The sequence below is a fragment of the Cupressus sempervirens genome, chromosome 7 (assembly GCF_028749045.1).
Source record: "Cupressus sempervirens isolate cs-2001-9-10 chromosome 7, ASM2874904v1, whole genome shotgun sequence".
Lineage (NCBI taxonomy): Eukaryota > Viridiplantae > Streptophyta > Pinopsida > Cupressales > Cupressaceae > Cupressus > Cupressus sempervirens.
In genome coordinates, this window is record NC_143124.1 from 811,365,376 (window position 1) to 811,391,935 (window position 26,560).

General features: G+C 35.4%; 1 protein-coding gene and 1 pseudogene across 1 annotated transcript; one reads left to right on the top strand and one right to left on the bottom strand.

Annotated features, from left to right (window-relative positions):
* Positions 1 to 17,607: 17,607 nt before the first annotated feature.
* LOC149549873 (putative UPF0481 protein At3g02645) lies at positions 17,608 to 19,188 on the bottom strand. Its single transcript, XM_089794390.1, has one exon. The coding sequence runs from the start codon at positions 19,186 to 19,188 to the stop codon at positions 17,608 to 17,610; it is 1,581 nt and encodes a 526-aa protein (XP_089650516.1).
* Positions 19,189 to 24,291: 5,103 nt separating this feature from the next.
* LOC149549874 (uncharacterized) overlaps positions 24,292 to 26,560 on the top strand; it is a 70,903-nt pseudogene continuing 68,634 nt past the window's right edge.

Genomic DNA, 26,560 nt, shown 5'->3' on the forward strand with positions numbered 1-26,560 from the left:
TTATTAACCATGCATTGCCACCTACACAAGTAGCCACGGTTCCGATAAAGGCATCTCCATCTTCTTTCTCAAACTTTCAATCAAAATTTTGCTTCCTTTTCTTTTTCTTCTTCTTCTTCGCCTTCTCTTTCTTCTTTTCTTCTTTTATTCTTTTTAGTCATTTTGAAAGTTATTGGGTTTTCAACAATTCCATCAAATCACCTTGGACTTACTAAGGGATTTTGATCTCCCCTTAATCTTGAACTTATAATGGACATGTTTCCTATTTTTCTTGCCCCTTTCTCCTAATCTTCCTCAATCATTCAAATAATCTTTGGAATTCAACGAGACCTTCCTTCTCATATCCTTAGAAAGTAGAGAATTGACAACATCCCTTGTCTTCAAGATAATTGTAGTATTCTCTATGACCATGACAAGGTTATCTCACATGTCTAGCAGTAGACAGAAATATTTGGTAGCTTTCTCCTTCATCCATTGGAACCCCTACTAAGGTGAAGTAAGTCACCAAAATATAATCAAAGCTTTTCAAATGCTCCAGTATTCATCAACCTTCTTGCATTCTCAAGGAATACAATTTCTTTCTCAATAAAATCTTATTCAAAAAATATGATTTTTCTTCATATATCACTCTTAGCTTCTTTCACATCTTCTTTGAAGTATATTATTCATGGACATTTAATAGAAGTAAATTTGTGAGATACAATCTTATGAGATGATTATTGTTTCTATCTATTATGTCATATAGCGCAACTAAAGTATGATTTTGTGGGTCTTGGGACATTTTCATCCTCCACTTCCCATAGATCTTGATCAATCAAAAAATGTTCCTTCTTCAACTTCTACATTTTATTTATGCAAAAATAATTCTACACATCAATCCTCCCTAACATACTGGCCATCTTTACTATCCTACAATATATAAAAAGAAATACTTTGCATAAACTCAAACTCAAACCTTAATTAGCTCATAAAACCCTGAACCCAAAAAATAGAACAAAAACTTGCCAGGCTCTAATATCACTTGTAAGGAAAAAAAAGATATGTGGAATCACTTCCTATGCTAATCTTGAGAGGATTATTATGAAATTTTCAACTTAAGTATTGTTAAGATTTTAAGACACAAACAAGATCATTAATGAAACAATGATGAGCACAAAGCACAATGATTATTGTGGGGAAACCCTTATGGGAGAAAAAACCTACATTGTAAGATGTGAGTAATGTATTATTGAGTCTATAGAGATCACAAAATACTTCAAATACAAGTTATTACAAGAGTATCACCTCAACCCTACAATGTAAGATGTGCATAATGTATTATCGAGTCAATGGATATTAAAAACACTTCAAATGCAAGTTCTTACAAGAGTATCACCTCAACACAAACTTGGAGAAACTTCACAAGCACTCTTCTAGCACATGATCTTGGAAACAAAAATGTTCAAACTCCTCCCCAAGTCCTCCTTTTATATTTTTCTCACAACCTAGAAACCACATGGGGTTTTATAATACCATGTGCAATAACCTCATTGACACATGTTACACATCCTTGACTTGTATTTCCTAAGATAGCCATGAACCAAGTTAAAAATAGTGTCTCACATTCAAATTATTTTTCCCTATTTTTTTTCTCACAATTGTCACACCATGTGTCATATAGCTCGTAAAAATAACCACCTATATTTTACTATGGAAAGGGCATCTTTTTAAAACTAAATTTACCTTTTCCAAGGAACCAACATCTAAAAAACTTCCTAACTACTTTGTGTAGACACCTAAAATCCTTTAGAAAATAAAGTATTTTTATTTTTTGAAAAAATCTCTGATGACATCATCATTTATTAATTAATTAATTATTTAATTTATTTATTTATTTTTATGCCATTAAATCCCTTTATCTTAATTAAAAATATTTAACTAAACAATCCCTCCCAAAAAATGTTTAACTCTTATTTAAACATTATTTCCTTATTTATTAATTATTTAATTAATAAATTGACCAAAAATCTCAAAAAAAATAATTTATTTATTTTTTGCCCAAAACTTGGCCAATTTCCTTAAGACCACTAACCTCTTCCAAAATCTTCTAATCCTTCTTTAATTTCGATTAAAGGCTAATCTCATCATTTCCTACCCCTAATCCCAACTCAAAATATTTAATTAAAATTAAATATTAATCCTCATGTTTATTAAAAATATTTTAATAAATATCTCCTCAACCCAAACCCTTGAAATAAATAAAACTTTATTTATTTCATAAAAACCTTATTTATCCTCATCCAAAGCCTAGACTCTTCTAGAAGATGTCAATCCTTATCTTTGACCCTAATCCTAATCCCCCCCCTAACCTTGTCACATTCCCTAAACATGGGTTAAGACTTGCTAACCCAAGCCAAAGTCAACAAATATCTCCTCCTTCACCCACCCTCATTAAATGCCATCCACTTGCCCATCTCTAACAAGCCTAATCTAATCTTAACCCAAGCCTAATCCAAGCTTTAATAATTTGCACATTCCTAAGTCAAGCTTAAGACTTTTTTAATCCAACCCAAGTCAAAATATCTCAACTCACTCACAAATATCCCAACTATAAAACTTTATGACTCTTACAAAGCCATAAATGACTCTTACAATCCATTATGAGGGTTTTTATGAGCTTTGAGCCTCCTTTATTGACCCCTCAACCCCTCTTGCTCTAACCAATGACCCTATGACATGTGTCACTCCTTGATTGGCTATAAGGAAGCCCAATCCATGTGCTCTCCTCTCATTTAATCTAAACCTTCCATAAGCTTTCTCCCATCCTTGCATCCTAGCCCTTGATCCCTCAAGGCCTTTGCCTATTTAAGGAATCCTCTTCCAAACCATTTTAACACAATCACCTATAGTAACAAAGTAATGTCATTTTGATCATGAAGTAAAGCCATAATGCCATTTTTGAGAAGCCATTTTTACATAAAATCCATTCACCCAAGCCAAAATCCATCAAGAACACCATTGAAGCCTTTGGAGAATCAAGCATACATCCTATCTAATTAGACAAAGCTACTCAACAAGAGAGCTTCTCATTGAGAGAGCCCATTAATGGCTCATATTCTCAATTGAAAGCTCATCTTAGTCTATCTTGAAGTTACATTTATTTAGTTTTGTGAATACTTTTTGATTTGATATTTAGTGTTCTTTGCATTACTAATCTTCATATACATTTTGGCACGCCCAATGGGACCCCGCATGGGTCATCTTCATTAGCTTTTTTAGTCAAATTTTGTATGTCATTTGCTGATTTTGGCTAATTTTGCTTGTTTTTGTGATTGGTAGGATTGTATAAATTGGTTTTGTAAGTCTACATGAGCATGAAGAAGACAAAGGAACTCATAGTCTATCTCATAGTGTTTGCAGATTTTTCAAGCTTATAGGTGGACGAAGCACTTGGAATTCTTCTTCTATTCCGTCTACTACTTCTTCTTCTTCTTAAGGGATCTTGGCCGTTTTTTTTTTAAGGAAACAAAATCATACATACTTTTTTTTAAGTGCTTAAAATGAACCCCCAAATCATATTTAAATCCATTAAAAACTAAAAATTTGCAAAAAAAAAAAAAATCTTTTAACAAGTGAAATTAAACCAATCAAATCATTTGCATCCTTGCAACATCAAGGTTTTAAATGCATTCATGCAAAGTTAGGAACACTTCATTTTTGGAAATTTAAAAAGAACTTTAAGTTTCCATTTCAAAAGCTTCAAAATCAACACTAAGTGCACACCAAAATCTAAATCAAACGCAAAGCATCAATCAAGGATAAAATGAACCTCATTTGTAAATATTTTAAAGTTCTTTTAAAAATCTCATGAAAACTAAGAGTCCTAAATAGTTGCCAAAATTTTCCTAAAAGCTTTGTTATTTTTTCCAAAAAAATGTCTTGTTGCAAAATCTTTAATGTTTCTTAAGTTTTTCATGCATCAAAACAATCTAGGAATATCATTTTTGGCCTTAAAACATGCAAACTAGAACACAAAATATTGAATGAAAACCAAAGTCCAAAGAGTCATTTTCACTTTTGAGTCCAAAACAATCTTGAATGGTCTAAGGTTAAAACAAAGCACTTCAAAGTTTTTAAAACAGCACGCAAAATCTCAATCTTGAATGCTCAAAGGAAAAAACTTGAATGTTTAATCACTTGTCTTTGAATGCATGTTGCTAAAATCACTCTTGAGTGCCATGGATTAAAATCAAGTTTTTTTTTTTTTATGAATGCATGATTAAAACAAAAAATCCAATCTTGAATACCATAGATCAAATAATCATCTTTTGGGGCATAAAAAGAATCCACATTGTAGAAATTTTCTAAGTTATAAAAACAAATAAAGACACTTTGATTGAATTTGTTGTTGGACTCACCCTCTTTAATCACCCATCATTCTAACCATTGGTTTCAATATCAGCACCATATATGGGGATGGGTCTACCTAAGAAGGTGTTAAGTGCTCCACAAAAATCAAATTCCACTCACTTGAGTTTTTATTGATTTTTCTAAGGTAGAAAATTTCTTGAATGCACATTACTCTCGCTAACACTTCATTTGGGCATAAAAATTGAACAAATCTTGACGTGGAGGGCCTCCAAGCACGCACTTGAAATCGAGATTTACACACATCTTTGTTTTGGGCTTAAAACAAAATCACACTCAATCTTGAATGCCTTAAAGAAAATCAATCGATACTTGACGTGGAGGGCCTCCAGGCACGCGAGTTTACTTTTTGTTGACCCTAAATCTTCTTGGTGTATTCATTCTTTGATCACTTCTCTTTTGTTGGTGCATTTCAAATTGGAATTGAACCTTTGCATCTTAAATCATGTGTGTTTTCAAAAGGTCTAGATCAGAAAACTTAAAGTGTCAGTTGGAAAAGAACTCTATCTTTTAGCCCAAGATCATCCAAGTCTTCTCTCCCCTTGTCGTCTTTCGAGGCCATCTTGGGTGCATAAGATTAGGATCCAAAATCTTGTCTTAGTTTTTAGGAGGCCTGCTCGGGGATTTCATCACCCCTTGGGATGACCTCAACTCCAGCATTCTGGCAAAGTATAAAGATCGGGAGGTGAATCCAAAGACACCTCTCTTGGGATCAAAATTCTGTCACTCGGGCTAAACCTCAAGGAACTTTGTACCCTTGAGAAGTGAAAGAGGAGAAGTGGGTTACCGCTCCTCTCGGCTGTGTGACATTTTTTTGGTTTCATCTACAGATTTTGGCCTCACGTACTTTGCATATATCGAGGACTCCCTAGCTAAACCAAATTCCATCCTTGTAGAAAGCTTCCTAGGATGTTGGTGTGTTTGACGTGCTTGCTCCAAACTTTTCTCTGCTTGTTTGTTCATATCTTTTGAATGAATGTTTGCCAACTTTGGTCAAAATCCCAGAAAAGCAGAAATCTCCTAGCTCAAGGCATACTTAGTGTAGTCACTGCCTCATCAGAAAATCATCCAAGCTCCCCCGCCATAACTGAATCTATCTAGTTCTTTGCTTTAGAACAATCCCAAATCCAAAGTCCATCCAAATCATCCCCCCAACTAGCTAGCAACCCAATCCAAAATCACCCAAGCCTTTAAGGAATTTTTGTTACTCTACCAAAGTTTGCTATCCAATCAATCTATCCAAATCCCTCAATCTCCCCAAAGTTATCCCTTTGACAGAGCTTTGTCTAGGGTAATCTGGCCTTGTCACTTGTCATCCCTCATCACCTTAAGCTAAAGGTTGGGATCCACAAGTGGTCAATCTCATGTCATGCCTATAGGATCATTTGTCTATCCTCAAGTTTACACCAAAAGCCACTAATCCTACACATAGGAAAGCAAAACTCTCACTTTTTGATAGCATACCCTTGAAGTCTTCCATCCACAGGAAAGCCAAAAATCTCCAGCCAATCCTCCTTAGGTCTATCATGCAGCTTTGACTCTCCCTAGGAAATCTTTCATTAGCTAATCCAAAATCTATGCTTAATCCAAATCTAACCATGAGCTTTCATGTTCATCCATATTCAAGACTCCATCCCCATCCAACTCATCATCAAAACATGAAATCCCAACCCTATCATGATGAGTTTGGTCGCATTGTCCTTTCTCCCACTACATCCTATTCCAATGATGATGAAAATCTTGTTGACTATGACAGGTATCTTAAGAGCCTTAGATACCTTTCACCAACCATCCCCCAAAATCCAAGCATTCCTCCAAACTATCTAGTCATTCCGTCTCATATCCCAGATTCTCCTCCATCACCCAATCAACCAAGCTTCCAATCTTCCACCCCCATCACACCAACTATTCCTGTCAATCCACCATCTCCACCTGTGACACACGAGTCTCCCAAGAATCTCCTACAGGAAATACAAGAAAAGCCACCTCCAATGGTTGATAAGCCATGTCATCTAATGCAAACATGTGAAGCAGTCAGTGATGAAGCTTCCCCATCTATAATATCACCTCCATCTCCCATAGCTATCATCCACATACCATCCATCAAATTTTTTAAAATCCCACCACCTATCAAATCCCTCCAAATCCTATCCACATCACCTCCAAGCATTTCCCAAATCTCTTGTAATGACCCTTATGCATCCATATTCTACTCACCCATCTCCACTACCGAATCTCCCATCTATCCATCCACTGCCTTTGAAGAATCCATCCCTTCACCTCCTATTTCACCATCTACTCCAATCCAATCCTATCAAGATCATGCTCAAAAGCATGTTGACATCCCCCAAAACATAAAAGAAGATATCATCATACCATTTCTTCCATCCATAGTGCAGTCACCATCCCCTCCATCTCCAAAACCTCAAGCCATACCTCCTCTACTGCAGGATATCTTTTCATCCCATCAGCTAAATCAAGATCCTATCCTACCATCTCCTCCGCTCCATGCTTCCATCTTACCACCTATCCAAGATATTCCACCATCTATAATCTACCCTCTTGGTTCACTTACATTCATCCATGGTGGCCCCCTCTTAGCAGAAGAATTAAGAATGGTATCTCCCTGTTGCAGTACATCTAATAAAGCACTTCTACCATTTTCTACAAGAAAAAAGTTTCCTCAGCTCATTCAAATGCTTAATCGATGGCATTATCAAGGTCAAGGTTTAGGACCACAAGAGCAAGGAATCAGAAAGCCTATTATTGCACAAAAGAATTTAGGATTTCATGGTCTTGGATATGTATCCAAAGGCTCACCATCTAAAAGTGTTGGTACACACCATCCCCAAACCAAGCCTATCTCCAGGGCCACCATGCCAGCCTCCCATCACTCCTTCAAGAAATCTTATGTCATCCCCACTCCACCATCTTTGCAACCCAAAACAACCTACCATATCCGTCCTTCATTCGCTAAATCCATTTTGGGTCCCTATGTCCCAAAATCTACCATCCTCCATCCTCCTATCATTCATCATAAAAATCCTATTCCATCCATTCCTACGCAAGGTCAACAAAGGCACATATCAAGGCACATCATCCATCATCATCCCCCTACACACTCTTCCATATCCTCTCCATCTCATAAATCTTCTCCTAACTATCTTCCCAAAGCTTAGCGCAGCAATGTGAATCCCAGCTTCAAAATGCATAAAGCTAACAATCCACATCCTAGGAAATCATATGTCTATTCTAAAAGACATACTCCAAAAAGGAAAAATCCAATCAAAGAATGCAAAACAATACAAAAGCCTATGAAAAGAAAATCCAAAACCATGTGGATCCCAAAGAAAAAAGTTGAAACCCAATGCATAATGGCATCCACCATTGCTAATCCCCGATCCAGTGACTCATGTCCCCCATCTCCTAAGTCCATCTTGGGTGCCTATATCCCCAAGCGCGCTTTCACAAATCCTCCATCAAGCTCGCATCTACCATCTATCCCCCATATGCTCTTTTCACACCTGTCCCAACATGTGCCAATGTTGATCCTACAAGCATCCCCATCTCATGCTCCTTTCCAGCCTTTTCATCCCTCCACCTCCTACCATCAATCCCATCTAATCTGATCTATTGCATAAATCACACATCTAGTGTACCAATAGCTAGCAACAAAATTGAACATTCCAACAGACAGTGAAAAATCCCAAAAAAGCCAAAAATAGCTGAAGAAAGCCAAAATCATTCTAGCTAAATCCAAAGTCAAAAAGTCAAAAAATAAAAAATAAAAAAATTAAGCATCCACTAGTGAAAACTTAGCAATTCAAGTGCCTTGGACAAGTACCATGATGAAAAACAAGCGTCATGCGTAATCTAGCCATCCCCAGCTTAGCCTATCATCCTCATGCTTTTGGTCACATCTTGCCATCCAGCTCCATCTTCCAATTTATCCACCTATCTTTCATCCTCTAGCTTTTATCTATCACCATCCACTTATCTTCTGCAACCTCACCCCATCATCCCAGCTATCATCCATCTCCCTAGCGCCTTCAGCTTTTCCATCCTAGCTTCAATCCTATCACATCCATCGTAAGACCTCCTTCTGCATGTCATCTTCTGACTGGGGGCACTGTATTCCTTGGAGATCTTGTCTTGTCCATTCGCCCTTGTCATTGGTATCTCGCTTTAGGCTATCCTCGTGCAAATCCAATGTCATCCTCTCATTAGCCATTCACTCTAGTGCCATCTATCAGCTCAGCTACCACCAACCTTAGCATTGTCCCCATCCTTGGTCGCGCATCTATCATCATCATTGGATGCATCCTGCCAAATCCATATCTTCCACTATCACCTCATCCTTAACTTCTGCATCTTGCACCAACTTGAGCCATCCCACTATTTTATCATTCGGAGCTCCTGTACAGCTTGTAAATAATCTTGTATCAGACCTTGTATCATAGCTTGTATATCCAATGTTGTCCAAAACAACTTGTACATTTGTATCATATCTTCGTCAGTCTGCTTGTACATCCTCTTTAGCTTAGTACCATTGTATCTATCTAGCTTTTGTGTCAGTTCATCCTTGATCAACATCTTGCACACATCGCAAAAATCTTGGTTAGTTATTCCAATGCATCCTTTAGCTAGATCTCATGTCATCAAAGTGTTATCCTTCTTAGTTCAGCTTTCCAGATGCATCACTCATCCAAATCCACTAGCTTAGGTGCTCTCTGATAGATCCTTGCAAGATATAGCTTTCCTCATGTCTGATCTTAGTCCGTTAGTACCTTTTCCTACCCATCTCATTGGCAAACGGTTCTCTTTTGGATTTCTGCTTTCTTTTGATTTGGAATCTTCCCTTTTGGGTCTTGAAGTATCTTTTCCAAGCAATCTTTTTGTTCCCTCCTCAAGGTTACCACGATCTTCCATATCATGGTATGCTGCGAATGGGGCAATCTGAGCATAAGGTATTGATCAGGTCTTTCATTTTTTTTTCTTTTCTTCTTGTGGGTTACCCAATGTTGGTTCCATGATGTTTCCTCCAGAGTTTCATGTGTGATGCTAGAGCAATCCTTGTGTGTTTATTTCGAGTTAGTCTTTTAGTCCTTTGGATGGTTGGTGACACGGTCTTGATGTTCTTGGTAACCATGGCAATTAACCAATAGTCCTATAGCAAATCTAGTGCTCAACTACATGGTGGTACTTCTCTTTGAAGTATCCTCCTACTCAAAAAGCTTCAATGGATTCCCTTCATCTCCATTATCCCCCATCCATATCTAGCATCTGTCTCTCCTACCCTAGCTTATGCATCAGTATCTCTTTGAATCAATCTTCACTTTTAGCTTTAGGGATCCACAATCCTAGTCTTAGGGATCCACCAATCCAATCAATCCACCAAGCCTCATCTTTCGAGATCCACAATCCTAGTCCTAGGGATCTCTGAAACCCATCTTCCGCCAATCTAGCTCTTTGAAATCTTGTTGCATCAGCTTTATCATCCCCTCATCCTTCTCCCTATCCTAGATTTCTTTTTATAGTGCTCTGCTCCTTCATCCTCCACCTTCCCTAAAGTCTTAAGCTTGCTTCCTCTTGTGCATCTGATTCTCCTTTATCATTCTCCCATAGTGAGAGTTTGAGCTAATTCAACCCCTTCTCTTTTCCAATCTGAGTCTCCTTGCTCATCCCGAATTCTTGTATTTTTCAAGAAACTGTCGAGCCTCATTTTCTCTCCCCACCACCTTCTTGAGGGAGCATGGTGCACTCCATTCTCTCTCTTCTACCCGAGACTGGGGCAATTGTGTTGCTCCATAAAGTCATCTCCATGTCGTTTATATCTGAACTTCTTTGAAATAGTGTTGTTTCAACACTATGTCAAAGAGTGGCAAAATGTAGACACCTAAAACCCTTTAAAAAATAAAGTATTTTTATTTTTTGAAAAAATTCCTGATGACATTATCATTTATTAATTAATTAATTATTTAATTAATTTATTTATTTTTATGCGATTAAATCATTTTATCTTAATTAAAATTATTTAATTAAAGAATCCCTCCCAAAAATGTTTAAATCTTATTTAAACATTATTTCCTTATTTATTAATTATTTAATTAATAAATTGACCAAAAATCCCAAAAAAAAATTTATTTATTTATTTTTTGCCCAAAACTTGGCCAATTTCCTTAAGACCACTAACCTCTTCCAAAATCTTATAATCCTTCTTTAATTTTGATTAAAGTCTAATATCATCATTTCCTACCCCTAATCCCAACTCAAAAGATTTAATTAAAATTAAATATTAATCCTCACGTTTATTAAAAATATTTTAATAAATATCTCCTCAACCCAAACCTTTGAAATAAATAAAACTTTATTTATTTCCTAAAAATCTTATTTATCCTCATCCAAAGCCTAGACTCTTCTAAAAGATGTCAATCCTTATCTTTGACCCTAATCCTAATCCCCTCCCTAACCTTGTCACATTCCCTAAACATGGGTTAAGACTTGCTAATCCAAGCCAAAGACAAAAAATATCTCCTCCTTCACCCACCCTCATTAAATGCCATCCACTTGACCATCTCTAACAAGCCTAATCTAATCTTAACCCAAGCCTAATCCAAGCCTTAATCATTTGCACATTCCTAAGTCAAGCTTAAGACCTTTTTAATCCAACCCAAGTCAAAATATCTGGACTCTCACAAATATCCCAACCATAAAACTTTATGACTCTTACAAAGCCATAAATTACTCTTACAAGCCCATTCATTGCTCGTACAAGCCATTATGAGGGTTTTTATGAGCTTTGAGCCTCTTTTATTGACCCCTCAACCCCTCTTGCTCTAACCAATGACCCCGTGACATGTGTCACTCCTTGATTGGCTGTAAGGAAGCACAATCCATGTGCTCTCCTCTCATTCAATCTAAACCTTCCATAAGCTTTCTCTCATCCTTGCATCCTAGCCCTTGATCCCTCAAGCCCTTTGCCTATTTAAGGAATCCTCTCCTAAGCCATTTTAACACAATCACCCATAGTAACAAAGTAATGCCATTTTGATCATGAAGTAAAGCCATAATGCCATTTTTGAGAAGCCATTTTTACATCAAATCCATTCAGCCAAGCCAAAATCCATCAATAACACCATTGAAGCCTTTGGAGAATCAAGCATACATCCTATCTAATTAGACAAAGCTACTCGACAAGAGAGCTTCTCATTGAGAGAGCCCATTAATGGCTCATATTCTCAATTGAGAGCTCATCTTAGTCTATCTTGAAGTTGTGTTTATTTAGTTTTGTGAATACTTTTTTATTTGATATTTAGTGTTCTTTGCATTACTAATCCTCATATATACTTTGTAAAATTATCTAGAAAATATTGCAAGGTTGAGACACATATTTTCTCAATACTATACATTTGACAAACACATCTATCAACCCATTAGAAATAACATCTAACCTAAAATACTAAATACTCTTTAAATTTTAAAATGATGGATACAATACCCTATTTCAAAGCTCGTAGTTTGCAGTTGATTAGGGCGATGTTGGAAAAGGTGAGTTGATTGGCTTATATGAAACATTTTTTAATCCTTCATGAGGAAAACTATGTCTTTTGTAGGTAGCATTGATAGAAATCCATGATATCATGGATCTCAAGATGTTTGTATTTTTTATGATACAATTATTTACATCGTATTGATTCTCACCATCAATAAGGAGGTCTCATACAAGCTCATAATGCATTAGATGGTAAAAAATAGAAGACTCTTAATTTAATTTTATTATTTTAGACTCCAAATACACATCATTTGACATAGGAAGTGCTATAATTCCATGCATATATTATATACACATTGCCACAACTAATGCGAATGAAATCACAATTCTAAAGCAATCCTAATAGACTTGGGAGGAATGCCTATCCCATCTCTCATACCAATATAGTTCTTCAAATAGTGATGCATTTAAATAAAATGTAACAATTATGTGGTTTATTCAAATTGACTTTTAGAACTTTATAGATCAGCTCATATCTTAAGTCTTTGTCAATATTTCTTTTGAGCATGCAAGGAAGCTTGGCAAAGAAAATATTACTAGCAATTGCACCTTTGGTGCAATGGGTACACCAAAGAAGTGTGGAAGATCAACTAATCCAAAAGTTGGTTTTATTTCTTGATAAATTTGTGTAGTGCATTTAGACAATTAATAGACATAACAAATAATATTGTTTATGTAGGCAATGTCTTAATAGAGCATTACACAAATTTTGGTTGAAAAATGTTGAAGATTCATAACCATTGTGATGCACCAAAAAGCAATTTTATGGCACATATAAAAAAACACACTTAGTGACACTTTTCCAAACCAAATGCGTTTGAGAACCACTTGAGTTGGGTATATATAAGTGGAAATGAGAAAATAATGAAAAAAACTTTGAAGAGTATTGACTAATTAAATTATAATGATAGTGACAAACTAAATATGATAAAATAATTTTATTTTGTTTAGCGTGTGTCACAAACATATCAAACATATCAAGTAAAATACTACTAGTTTTTAGTATTGATATTTTTATATCCATTCTATAAGTGTATTATAATTTTATTTGTAGTGTAATATTGTAATTATATATTTCATATTTATATATGTATAATAACTACTGATCTTATGTTATATATAATATAATTTTAAACAATTCTTAGATGCAATGAATAAGTGTTTCATTCACAATTTAAATTATAGTAATAATATCACAATTTAACTTGTAGTAAAATATCTCTACCTAAACTTTTTTAAAAGACTGACCTATGTCTACAACTAAATTTGTTGTGATGAAGCATGAGCTGAAGTAGAAAAATTAGAAAAGCTAGACCAGGCTAAAATATTCGAAATCTCATTATGGATATCAAGCAAGTCTTGAACAGAATGGAAAGTGTCCACCTGTAGCACATTTATAGTGAAGGCAATAAGGTGGCAGATGTGGCGGCAACCATGGGGTTCAATGCAATGGCACTCACGTGCTGGAGGAATTAGGTTGATCTCAATGAAGATATTAAGTCATTGATAATCAAGGAAAGAGGCAAGAATATTATATGATGTCGACTATAAATTCTAAAAGTAGGGCCAAATTTGGCAACATGTTAATCATGTTCACTAAATTTAACAATGGCATTTTGGAAATAATGGAAAGATGTGGCCGTACAAACAATAATAGCAGTGATTATGAATCAAGAAAGATGTCATTTCATAATTATGGTAACCCATGATGAGTTTTAAATTACTTTCCAATTGGAAGTACGAAAGATATCATTAATCAAGTTGTCAGAAAATGTTGGGGGTGAAAATTATGATTTTATACATTCACGAATCTCATCATAATCTCGCATGGGATTTGGAAGTGCATCAAGCACGAGTTTGAAAATTATATTTTGTTGTTAAAGGATTTAAGGCGGAGAGTAGTTGCAAAAAAATTGCAATTGAGAAAGTTCATATGCGTATTACTGCAGAAGGGGAATCGAAAATTGGTGAAATTGTGATGGGGGGGGACTTGAATATATAGGCTGAAACCCACGAAAATTGAGAATTTTAAAGATAGGATGGACACCTGGTTTCTTCTAAAGGAAGGGGGTTTTTTTCCCTACATGCAGTCGATGGCAGGGTACGACGAGAACTATGCACTCTAGTTTGTTTATGGTTGGAATGATAGAGAGGTCACCATTAATGGAATCACATTCCAAGTCACTGAGAAAGTGATTGCCATGGTGACTAGCCTCTCAATGAAGGGGGAAAAATGGAGAAAGGTAACCAAAGTCACTGATGAGGCCGGTATGAATAGCTTCTTTGTCGATGATGAGGAGTTCATTCGTTACAGAGGAGGGTTTAAAAGAGACAAGCTACCTGCCCCATGGGATGATGTGTGTCTGGTCCTTATGAGGTATCTGACGCTGGAGGGTAGGAGGATTTCCAAGAGCAGAATCCTAAGGAGGAAGCTATAAAGGTGGAAGTGAAGACTAAAGAAGGGACTGAGAGGTTGTAGGAATGATATACCAAATTGGAAAGGAGGGTTTAAACTTTTGAGGAAGGGCTTTTTACCTTCTCCAAATTCAACCTCAAAGTTACACATGCTGCTGCCCCCACTCTCCAGTTGCTGGCACAGGAAAAGGAGGACACGGGTATGGACATGGAAGACCACAAGTTGCTCTTCAAGTTCCTTGCAGATGATTGGGCATGAATCCTGTTGGATGCGAAGAGTAAGGGGAAAAAAGAAAATTAAGTTGTTTAAGTTTATTAGGATCCTTGGATCCAAGACATTTTATGTTTTACTGTTGGCTAAGGTTTTGCTAGTTTACAGCTGTTATTAGGACTCAAGTTGGCCGATGTTGCCAATTTTGGTTATGATAAATTTTCATAGTTTTCTAGCTTTCTCTGGTTGGTGTTAGCTTAGTTGTTCTATTTCGCTGTTGGTTCTTGCAGACTACTGGTTCTTGATATTTAGTTAATTTTTCTGCTGGTGGTTCTACTGGAAATGTGTTGGTTACCAGCTTTTTGCTTGTATGAGCCAACCCCTTGTTTTGGTTGCTTTTAATTTTAAAAACAATAGCTTTTATTAGAACACCCTCTTAGTGTTTCTGCTTGAATAAAGCCGACTTCTATAAAAACTGGATAATGTAATCCATTCAAGACAACCTGGATAATGTAATTGGTGTTTCAACATCAAAAAAAACTTTAAAAATTTAAAATAAAAATTTGTGCATGCTCTGTTTTCTGAGTTTTCTTTCCTCCCCTTTTCAAATCATCGTATGGTATGAGAGCTTCAAGGAAAGATTGAGGACATGAGTGTCAGATCGGGGCAATGGTGTTTGCTCGGGGTTGTAAATAGCAATAGTGAAGCATAGAGATGTCAATAAAATACTTTTTGATCAGAGATGGTCTAAGTTTTAAAGCTACAGTATTACAAATTGAAGAAAGAAAGTAGTTGCATAAAGTCTAGCCCTGTTTTAGAGTTCCACCGAATATTACTTGTAGCCCAGATCAACATATGGTATGATATTAGGCTATGCTAAAGTTATCAATTGACAGAAAGGGATGAAGATTTAAAGTTATCTGGGTGCAATCTTGCAGATTATCTTTTCTACGGAGCCCATGTTCAGGCGATCTGTGACTATGAGTTTGGAAGACGGCATGGGATTGGACGGTTAGCTTAAGACCTTCCAATGTAGAATAAAAATGCTTTGAAATATAAGTGCTTTGAGGGATGATCAATTCATTCAAATTATATATTTACAGTTATAGATATGTCAAGATGACAATTGGCATAAAAAGTGAATGTGACTAAAAACAGAAAATGTTGAGAATGTAGCTATCAGTAAATCAAAAAATAAACAAATGAATGAGATAAACCCCCTTTTACACTGGGAACGGTTGATTAGAAAAGTCAGGGTAACCTTTTCATATATAAAACACCTTTGCTATAAAAATGAAAATAAATATAGAATAATCTTTGCAAAATATAAAGTGGATTACTTAGATATACATTAAGATATAAACTTGGTATCAAATTTATTAGCTGAGACAACTTTCGAGAATAAGATGTAACATGTTAAAAATCATTTAATTCTTTACAGTCTAATTCTTTACGAATTAATAAAACTATTTGAAACACCTAGTGATGTCGGTTAGACATATTGCCTACTTGTGTTGATATGATTTAATTCCATTCCTACCCTTCATAAGTCCCCAACAGATAGGAAATGTTTTCCTGGCTCTTCTATAGGCAATTAATAATAGAGTACCAAATGTTGAATGTCTAGTGTTTAAGGACAATTAGGATCCCCGCTATGAACAACATGACAAAAACTGAGTAGAAAAGTAATGCAAATAGCCATCTTATACTAATCCCACAACTAGAAAGTGGAGGAGGCTGGGACTACCCTATCAACAATGTAGTCATCAAGCAATTGCAAGGCAAGATATGAGATTATTTATTATATCTTCGATACCTCTCTTCCCCACTTTGATAAGGGCTAAATTTTTGTAGTGCCCACTCACACCAAATATCATCATTTGATCCTACACAACAGAGCCTAAATTTCTAACAATAAAAATAGTTGTAAAGATGTTAATTGATCAATTAAGATTTGGATTTTATATCATTTTAAATGATATTATAATAAAATCTAGTAAATAAACCTTTTAATAACTCTTGCAAATCTAGATTTTAACGTCCATCTAAAATGATATATCTAATCACAATAAACTTAATGATGAGTTTAGAATGTTTCAAAGAAATTTAAAATATTTACAATAGACAATTTTATATTTTAAAAAAAAAGTCATCTAAAAACTTAGAGAAACAACAGACTTTGATTCTTTTCCCGAGATCATTCAGAAACTGTTTTAAAAGATATATTTAAAATGTAGGAAAAAATCTAGACTTTCAAATTTCTTATATAATATTAACCTTCATTAACTTTTCAAATAAGATAGAGGAAATTCAGAACAAAAAAAATAGAGTTACAAGAATAAACTATACTATACATATAATGTAAAATAAAAAGCATATCAAAATTATATATTCTTACGGAACATTAGCAGATGGCTTAAATGTCACTTAATCCATTAATGAGATGAATATTAAGAACAAGAAGTTAAAAGATCATTAATCCTTTAGATTCTACTATTAATAATTTAAGCATAATAATATTTAAAACACTAGAACTATTGGTCTAATTATTGGAAAAATAAAACAGTAGAAACAAAACAGAGAAAGAAGGAACTTCTAGTTTAATTTTATTGAATAATAGATGAAAATTTATACAATAGCATGGCCCAACAACATTTATAAATAACTATTAATTAGATTGACAACAAACTACTTCATGATTGACAACACACAAACTTGACAGCGAACTCAAACACATCTACAATAAGAACTTGATTCAAGTTAGAACTCTTTGACTCACAGCTAGACTAATCTTGTGTTGTGAGCAACTCAACAAGACTTGCCACATTTGCAACAATTATTATTGACTATTGTTGGAACATTAACTCCAACACTAATAGCATTAGAAGATGGAAATGTCTAGATAAAGATGGCTTAAAAATCACACACTAAGACTTTCATTCCTACACTAAAAATGTTAAATAGTCAAAATTGATCTATTTTCTTCTAATCTCTCTTCTAATCTCCGTCTAGATGTAGATGTCTAATTGTGCTGGCAAGATTTAAAAAGGCAAAAAACTTGTAGAGCTGTTAACACTAAAATTACAAGTCCGATCAAAGCAGAGAAGAACCACCATGGCCTGTAACCATAAGTCGTGATAAACTCTAGCAACAGCCCAATAAAATCACCCCATAGACGACGATGTCTAACAAAAGCCAGACGTTTCTGCCACTTCTTATGGTAGCCATTAATGGATTTAGCAGCAATATCTATAGATTCGTACCTGGGAATTTCTGTGGGCGTCACCATAGAATTCCAAAGCTCAGCGATCTCTCCATCATTTCCAAGCTTGCCGGTGATGATGTCGTCACTTCTCAACAGACCCACATCTCTAGCGCTGTCAACCAGGTCGTTCATTAGAATGGCATACCTCGTAATGGGTTTCTCTTTTCCTCCGGAGCATATTTCCAGGGCAACCAAGTTTCTGAGTATCACTTCTGATCTGTCATCTACTTTGAACTCGGGCAAATACAGTGTGGAATTATTCTTGTCAAACTTAATTTCTTTGATTCCACCGTCCAGTTTCTTGAATTTCATTCCTCCCCTTCTTAGCTCCCCTATAGATGGAACATGTTCTTCTGTCTCATCTTTGGTCTGGGATATGAAGTTCATAATACAGTACAAAACGTCAAAGATGAAGTTCTTAATGTAGTGCAAAATGACAAATATAATCCCCAATATGAACAACATGAGAAAAACTGGAAAGAAAATTATTGCAAATAGCCATTTCATACGAAAGCTCAATAATTTAGTCCAACGGGAAGATAATTTAGTCCAACGGGAAGGTCGCTTTTGATCAGGGACCGGGCTGTCAACAATGTAGTCATGAAGCAGTTGCAAGAGATGAGTATCTCCGTTGTATTTCAGATTCCCCGCACATGGTATTTTGATGGGAGATAACATTTTAAGTGCCGACTCAAGCCAGACATAATCAGTTAATCCCTCACTATCATTTCTGATGATTTTCTTCAAAGCCCAGAACGGTACTTGATTTTCCATCTTGAGCATGTCTTTCACAATTTCTGTCAACAGAGGATGATGTCGGTTCCTGCTAAGAATACTATCCATGAAAGTCGACTTCTTTGCATCTTCACTCTCTTTCGCTTTATGATCTGCATCTTCTCCGAATCTGTGGAGGACTTCGAGAACAAAACAGGCATCCCTCACCATCATCCACGCCAGTACTTCACTGCTCAGTTTAATTTCTTTAGCATAGCTTTTCTTTACTCTGTCCTGTTTATCTTTTCCCTTAAACTTGTCAACTACTGACTTTAAACCTTCACTAGTGCTTCCATTCTCGATGATTTTACGATGCATCTTCGTTGCCACTTCTGACTTGAGCAATTCAATGTCATCATGCCATACATCTCTTTTTCGGAAATGGTAAGGCCCGAAGGAGATTACATGGGAATGATAGAAAACCCTATCAGTCGGTTTATGGAAGAGAGATTTCGGAACGGTATGAATGAGACCACGGTGCGATATATCTGGTCTGCTATTCTCATCTAAACTCTTTTCAACCTCAACAATCCAGGTGGGGTCTGTTATCTCCTTTTTCCCCATCTTCGAAGAGAACATGAGAGAAAGGTTCAGCTGCCTATGCAAATTGAAGATGTCCTCGCTTCATTAAAGCGAATGCTTCCTTAACCCAGCGGATGCTCGTGGAGGTGGAATCTTGACGCTGGATCACACATTGCCGAGCTAGGTACGAACGCGCATTAAAGAAAACAGACCAGAGCAAATTTATTTTTCTTCTTTAAATACCGCACGTGGGCCAGGTCCGAGTTCTGCAGAAACGACCTGCGGTCTACATCAATCTTAATTTCACTGCTCATCTGAGATGCGACGCTTAGAAGTGGCCATGCCTACATGTATCTTGTTTTTCTAAGGCCATGCCTACCTCCCTATATGTCATATCCGATTTACCCCCTTTTTTCAGTGCACAAACATACATTGCCGTATTGATGTGAGATACCAACAACTACACTGAATGCAAATTTCCAACCATGTAAGGCGTAGATTCGATCCATTGAATTTGGAGTGCATGGACACCGTCCCGTCCAACGTTTTTGGACAGGAGGTTTTGCAGCTTTAGTCTGTCTTCTTTAAAGAGCAGCCGTGCAAGAGACAGAATATGTGATCCAGCGAGCCCACGAGCATCTTGCACAAACAAGGAAAGCCAAAGGCAAGGAAGCGCTGATTATTAAGAGTGTAGGCAGAGAAAACATCTTCTTAAACATTGCTGTCGGAGGTGGAATGTAGTGCTGCCTTTGTTCACATTTTTTTGGACATTGTTGTTATTATTGTCAGATTATGTTAGACTAGTTTTATATTGTTGTTATTATTGTCAGATTATGTTACATTAGTTTTATGTTGATGGTTAGTGACATTGTTTTGATACTATTAGAGATTGTGCTATGGATTCAATTGATGTCAGATGAGATTACTTAGACTCTACATTTCATATATGCATGATGATTATTATATTGTTTTCAGTTATTGAAGATGATTAATTAGATGGTTTATCATCACATGTGTTTTCTTATGGATACTTACCCCATACTTGCATGTGTATGGTGTGCGTGTTTGTTTCTTATATATGGCGTTTCTGATATGGTTAAGGAAGGGAGTCGTAGTCACCTGCTAGTTGACATTTACACGATGTACCACTTCCTTTCATTGCTTATTTAACTTAGTATATATATATATTGTATGTACATGCATGGTTTTTATGCAAGTCGCAGGTATCGGGTATCGACTTCCTTGAATTGTCAGAATGAGTGTACCCTATTGCACTGTCTCAATGGTAAGAGAGAGGAGATAAATTCTCAAGTCCAAATCCTAAATCCTTAAACCATTTTTCCTAGAGAGGTAGGACAAGTATCTGAGATATTTTACCTTTCGAATGTGTCGGATGACATAATTCGTGATTTTAACCATTTAGACTAATTTTGTATAGATTGTTCTATGATGGGTTTTCATATTTTATCTTGGAGGTCTATGGTGAATTTTCTATTAATTAAGTCTTAAATAAATAGATTTAATTAATAAATTAATTATTTGAAAAAAATTAATATAATATCATGATCTTTTGATATTTTGATTATAATTAATTAAATGAGAATTAATTGAGAAAAAGAATTAAATAAAAGAAATTAAAATTAATAATAATAAAAATAATAATAAAGTAATAAATAAATAATAATAATAAAAGTAATTAAAGAATTAAAATAAAAGTTATAAGTCTACCTTGGAGTAAACACACCTCTTGATTTCACATATGTCAACAACACATGAGTTAGTGCACAAATTAAGCACACGGTGTCTACAACCTTATAACTCATCTAGAAGATTGGAAAAGACTCATGCTTAGTTATCAACACCTTCTAGTTGTTTCTAAAAACATTCTAGGTGCTCCCTGAGAGTTCTTTATATTCAGGCACTCCTAGAAGCTTAGGGAGAGCGCAGTTGGAGGACCTGGGAACATTGAAGAAGGAAGGAGTTTGCTCTGCAGAATTCTGAGAAGTGATTTAGCATCAGTGTCCAGGTAGACACTCGTGATTTTTGCACATATCATTTTCACTTCTCGCACTTCCTGTCTTCTTCGTGTCTTCTGAATGCTTTCTAAGGATTTCCATACTTTGGTTGTATGCATTTTGTCATGGATAGTTAAATTCTATATAAGAAATTTCATATGCATAGATCTGATGAAATTATAGGGCTAGAGTTAAAATTTATAATCAAACCTATTAAAAGAATTATTAGGTAAATTTAGAGAACAAATATTTTATAGGAAATTATTAAAATTGGAAGCCCTTTAAAAAAATTATGTATATGTTCTCTGTAGAAATATACATGTTTATATTTTTTCAAATTTGCATATATATATATATATATATATATATATATTTTTTTTTTTTTTTTTTTTTTTAAATGAGTTGCAGTGGAAAATTTTTATTAAATCCAAATCCGTATTATATATGGTAAAAGCTTTTTTTTTTTTAAACATTATAAAAAAAATTGCAAATTTTAATGGGCAGGGAGGGATGAACCCGTACCCCCACCCCTCTTTACATATGGCAAAGGTCGGCAGTACTGTTGTCGCAGGCTCTACGACAGTGTACTGTAATGACGCAGGCCCGCACGACACTCCATACTGCGGTGACGTGACACAACTTTTTTTTATTATAACACCAATAGTGATGTGAATTGGACAGTAACGTGAATCAGATTTTATGATTCGATTTCATATATTTTTTATTATATTTTATATATTATATAAATGTGTGTGTGTGTGTGTGTGTGTGTGTGTGTGTGTGTGTGTGTGTGTGTGTGTGTGTGTGTGTGTGTGTTATATTAATAGAATTTTTTATATTCAAGTTAATTTAAATTATAAATAAATAATATAGTTTTAAATTAATCAATTTACTTAATTAGAATTTAATCTAATTTAAGTTAATTAAAAATTATAATATTTAAGTCCTTCTCAAAATCGTAAATTGAGTTATTGCAAAACGATAACTCATTATCAAAACAAGTATAACGTATATTCCTAGAACATTTAGAAAGTTGAATTCTAAGAGCTAGAGGGAAAAACTTTTTCAAACAACACATGGGTTAGGAAAATGTACAAAATATTTCTCCATTCAATATCTAAACTTGAAACGAAAACTGAGACCTCCACACTTAGTTCAATTATAAGATTTTAGTAAACCAAAACATGTGCTTGCATTTTGTTTTCTATATACTTCTTGTTTTGCGTTTTTGGGTTGACTAGTGTTGACTAGTTATAGGACATCTACCAGAGGCTCAAGGGTTATGATTGTGATGTCATGATAATGTCTTTTGATTCTGATATTTATAAACCCAACCATGGTTATGTGATGGTATGCTCTATGAAATGTTGTATTCTTATTGCTTTCTAGTCTTCTTGTGTGAAGCTGAGATTCATATGTATGAGACACTTGACTTAACCATTTTGAGTCATCGATTAATTATACTTGGGTTACTCTCCAGTCATTTGATGGAATTGAAATCATTTATCTGATCTTGATGATGTCATGTTGTGACATGTTTTGACTCAACCATTTTGGAGTCTTTGATCAGTATTACTTTGAGATACTTTTTGGTTGCTTATTAGAACCAATGATTATTTTGATTACCAAGGATAACTTCAGTTGCCAATAGAGAACTATTGTGGTCATGATTATCTATGGATGCTTTTAAGTTGACTCATAGAGATTTGATGTTTATATTGTGGATTATCTTTTGGTATTTTGTGATTTATGATTCCATGAGCTTAGGGTAGGTTATCTACTTGTAGTGTCGGAAAGTGACTTGCAATGGGGGTCGAGGCCCTGAGTGGTTGCCAAGGTAACTCATTGTAAGTTGTCTTAATAAGTGAAAACATTCACACCTAATACTGACTTAAATGAACCTAAAAAGATAATTGTTTATTCTCACCCATGCCTCGAGTGCTAGTACAAACTAGGATTGGAGTAGAGAGAATGCTTGATTGCAACCTTGCATTTCATAGTATGCCTTGTTTGCATGAGAGGATACTAGTGGCCACACAGGGATCACTAGGGGGCCGAGATCTATTGGGAGACTACCAAGGCAACTCTAGCATGATCTATGTGATGGCACTTTCCTGCTTGCATAGTAGGTTTCCTACATGTCTATGTTGTGCCTCTAGGATTAGATGTCAGTTTTGTGATTGGAACCTTTGAGTTAGTATACTTTTAGGATTCCTAGACTTAGAGAGTATTTATGCTATGTGATATTGATAACTTGTTTGGGACTTGAGACTATCTCCTCAATGTGGTGGGAGTGGACCATTTAAGTTCCACGCAATCGGGTGGTAGTGCTTTTCCACTCTTATCATTTGAGATCTATATGAGACACCATGGCTGATATATTCTTTGTGGCATCTATCTTCATTTTGATCATGGACATGTATCTTTACATTGATGATTTGCATATGTTAAATGATGTTATCTTGTGCTTTACTTTGCATGTTAGATTTCTTTTCTACATATGATGTAGTATGATTTAAGAGTGGCATTCCTACTATGTCGATACTGATGATCTCTTTGGTGATTTGGAATGTTACGCACGGAGGGATGACTAGGGCCCACGATGGTCTAATGATGCTATATACGGTTGGGAGGAATTGTGCACTTAGTTAATTATGTTTGATGATTTATGGTTATCTCTTGTGAGGATGTATCATGTATGATATATGGTTTCATTTATGTTATTGCATCATGGATTAGAATTAGGATGATGATGTATTTTATTTCACATATGTATATTCTTTTAATCCTTTCATACCCTGCGACATGTATAGTGGATGATTGAGCAATCTGAAATGTAATTACTTAAAAGACACATATATTGTTTAAGTACATTGGATGTATCATTATTATTCCATGAGGATGTGATGTTAGATGAATAGTTAATTTAGATGTAATTCAATGTTAAGGGATCCATAAAGAATGAAACCTATTATATGTGTATGTTTATGTTTACTTTCAATTGGACATTGTTATTGCTTTCGCTACTATGTTATGAATGGTTTTAACTTTCATAAAAAAAATGCTACCAAATTTAGTGAAACTTTAGGTTAATTCTTTGGATCCCTTGGCGAGGCATTACATGGAAAATATGGAAGAATTAACAAAGCCTGAGAAGTTTACTAAGCACCATTGGGTTGTTCAAGTTGAATCAGAATTAGACAAGGAAGAGCGATCAGATGAATCCCATGGTGGTCTTATTCATATCGTTCCAAAGTCTCTCATGACTGAAAAGACAAAGGTGTTCTATCTTCCCCAAGTCATCTCCCTGGGTCCTTACCATTTCGAAATAAAAGATCCAAGGAAAAATGACATGGAACGTCTCAAGTTAGAAGTAGCAAGAAAGATGCACGGTAAAATAAAGGAAGGTGGCTTAAAATTGGTGATGGAAGAGTTCAAGGAAAAAGAGATGCAAGATAAAATAAAGGAAAGTTATGCTAATAATTTTTAACTTAGCAGTGAAGCATGTGCGTGGATGATAGTGAGGGATGCTTGTTTTGTTCTAGAAGTCCTTGATAGATTTGGAAAAGATGAAGATCAAGAGAAAAGCATGAAGGGCTCCATTGATAGTACCTAGCATCATCCTCTTTTGATAGAAATTGTGAAAGATAAGCTCAAGATGGAAAATCAGCTACCATTTTGGGTATTGAAGAAAATCAGACACTGTTTTGAGCCAGCATCAGATGATTATGTCTGGGTTGAGTTTGCACTAAAAAATTTATCACCCATCGAATTGGCAAAAAGAAGGGATCCGATTGACGAGGAGATTCTCATATCTTGCAGTTGCTTCATGACTACATTATTGACAAGCCACGCACCCCCTCCCCCAATAAACAGCTAGGTAGACATTGGATGACCGTCACAACATTTTTGGAAATGGTTAAAGAATTTATTATTTACATGCTTCTATCCCCATGTTTACACAGTCCTAAAAAATGTGTGAAGTGGCTATTTACACTTTTATATGCCATAGTCCTATTATTTCTGTTCCCACTCTTTGTTATGTTTTTCATTTGGCATTGTGTTAGGATCTACATATCCCCTTCTAAGAAGGAGATAGGGAAACATGTTCCAACTATAGAGGAGCTAAAAATAATGGGAGTTAGATTCAAGAAATTAGAGGGTGATAAATTAGGAATTAGTCACATTAAGTTTGAAAAGAGTGATTCCATACTATATTTACCAAAGTTCAAAGTAGATAAGAGATCAAAAGTTATACTCAGAAACCTAGTTGCTCTAGAGATTTGCTCTCAAGATGAAGAGAAACCCATTACAAGATACACCATTCTAATGAAAAATTTGATTAACACTAGTGGGGATGTGGGTATCTTGAGATGAGAGGAAATCATCACTAGCAAGCTTGGGAGTGACGATTAGATTGCACAGCTTTGAAATTCTATGATAACAGCCACATAAATGCCTAGGTACAATCCTATTGATGAGGTTGCTGAATCCATAAATGCTTACTGCAAAAAGTGGTGGAAAGTTTTGTGGGCTCAATTTATCATGGTTCATTGTTCAAAGCCATGGTTTTTTTTATCTCTTATGGGAGGACTTGTTCTTTTAGGGTTAACAGGAGTTGAAGTATTTTGCCTCTTTGAATCATGCCAAGTCAAATAGACATTTTGTCTTCTATTCTATTATTTTTGGTCACCCTTAACACCTTTAACATTTCTTTTGTATTAATGAAGTTGAAGCGTGAGGTGGGTGGATATTGTTAAAATCTAAAAAGATTAATAACCCATAAAACTAGTGCAAAGGATAAATATCTAAACTATGAATGTAAATGATACAAAATCAAAATAGCAACATAGAGTTAGTCTCCAAGAGATTAATGCAAATGCTAGAAGCAAAATAGCATTAAGAGGATACAAAAAATAAGAGATAAAAATACAAGCCAGGTAGCATGCTTCTATAGGCTAGGAAGAGGGAGGAGGTGGCAACACCAACCAATGAGGAGCAACCATCTATCGAACTAAAGATAGCAAAGTATCTTCCCAAGATAGCTAATGCATGCTCACATGTAGGAAGGTGACACCTCACAACCATTCATCTAATAAGACATGCTTTATTAACCTAAGCGAGATTATTAAAAGTGTAAGAAAAACCTAGCAAAATATGAAAAATAAAAAACTACACTAACACCCCCCCATAAGCGAAGCTTAGGTGGATGTAGAGATGGGTCCCGACAAGTCAAGCCTAATGAGGTACCCATGTACATAAGATTTCTCAAAAAAGAGAGAAAAGAGACCCCCCAAAAAAAAGTCAGGACTCCGAGTGAGAGAAAGAGGCCCCTGCAAAAGATGAAGCATCCCGCACCCCCAAAAAAGCTCGCAAATGAAGGAACTTGCTCTCAGTGA

Coding starts and splice junctions, on each gene's coding strand:
- LOC149549873 (XM_089794390.1), bottom strand. CDS start 19,188: ATGGGGAAAAAGGAGATAACAGACCCCACCTGGATTGTTGAGGTTGAA.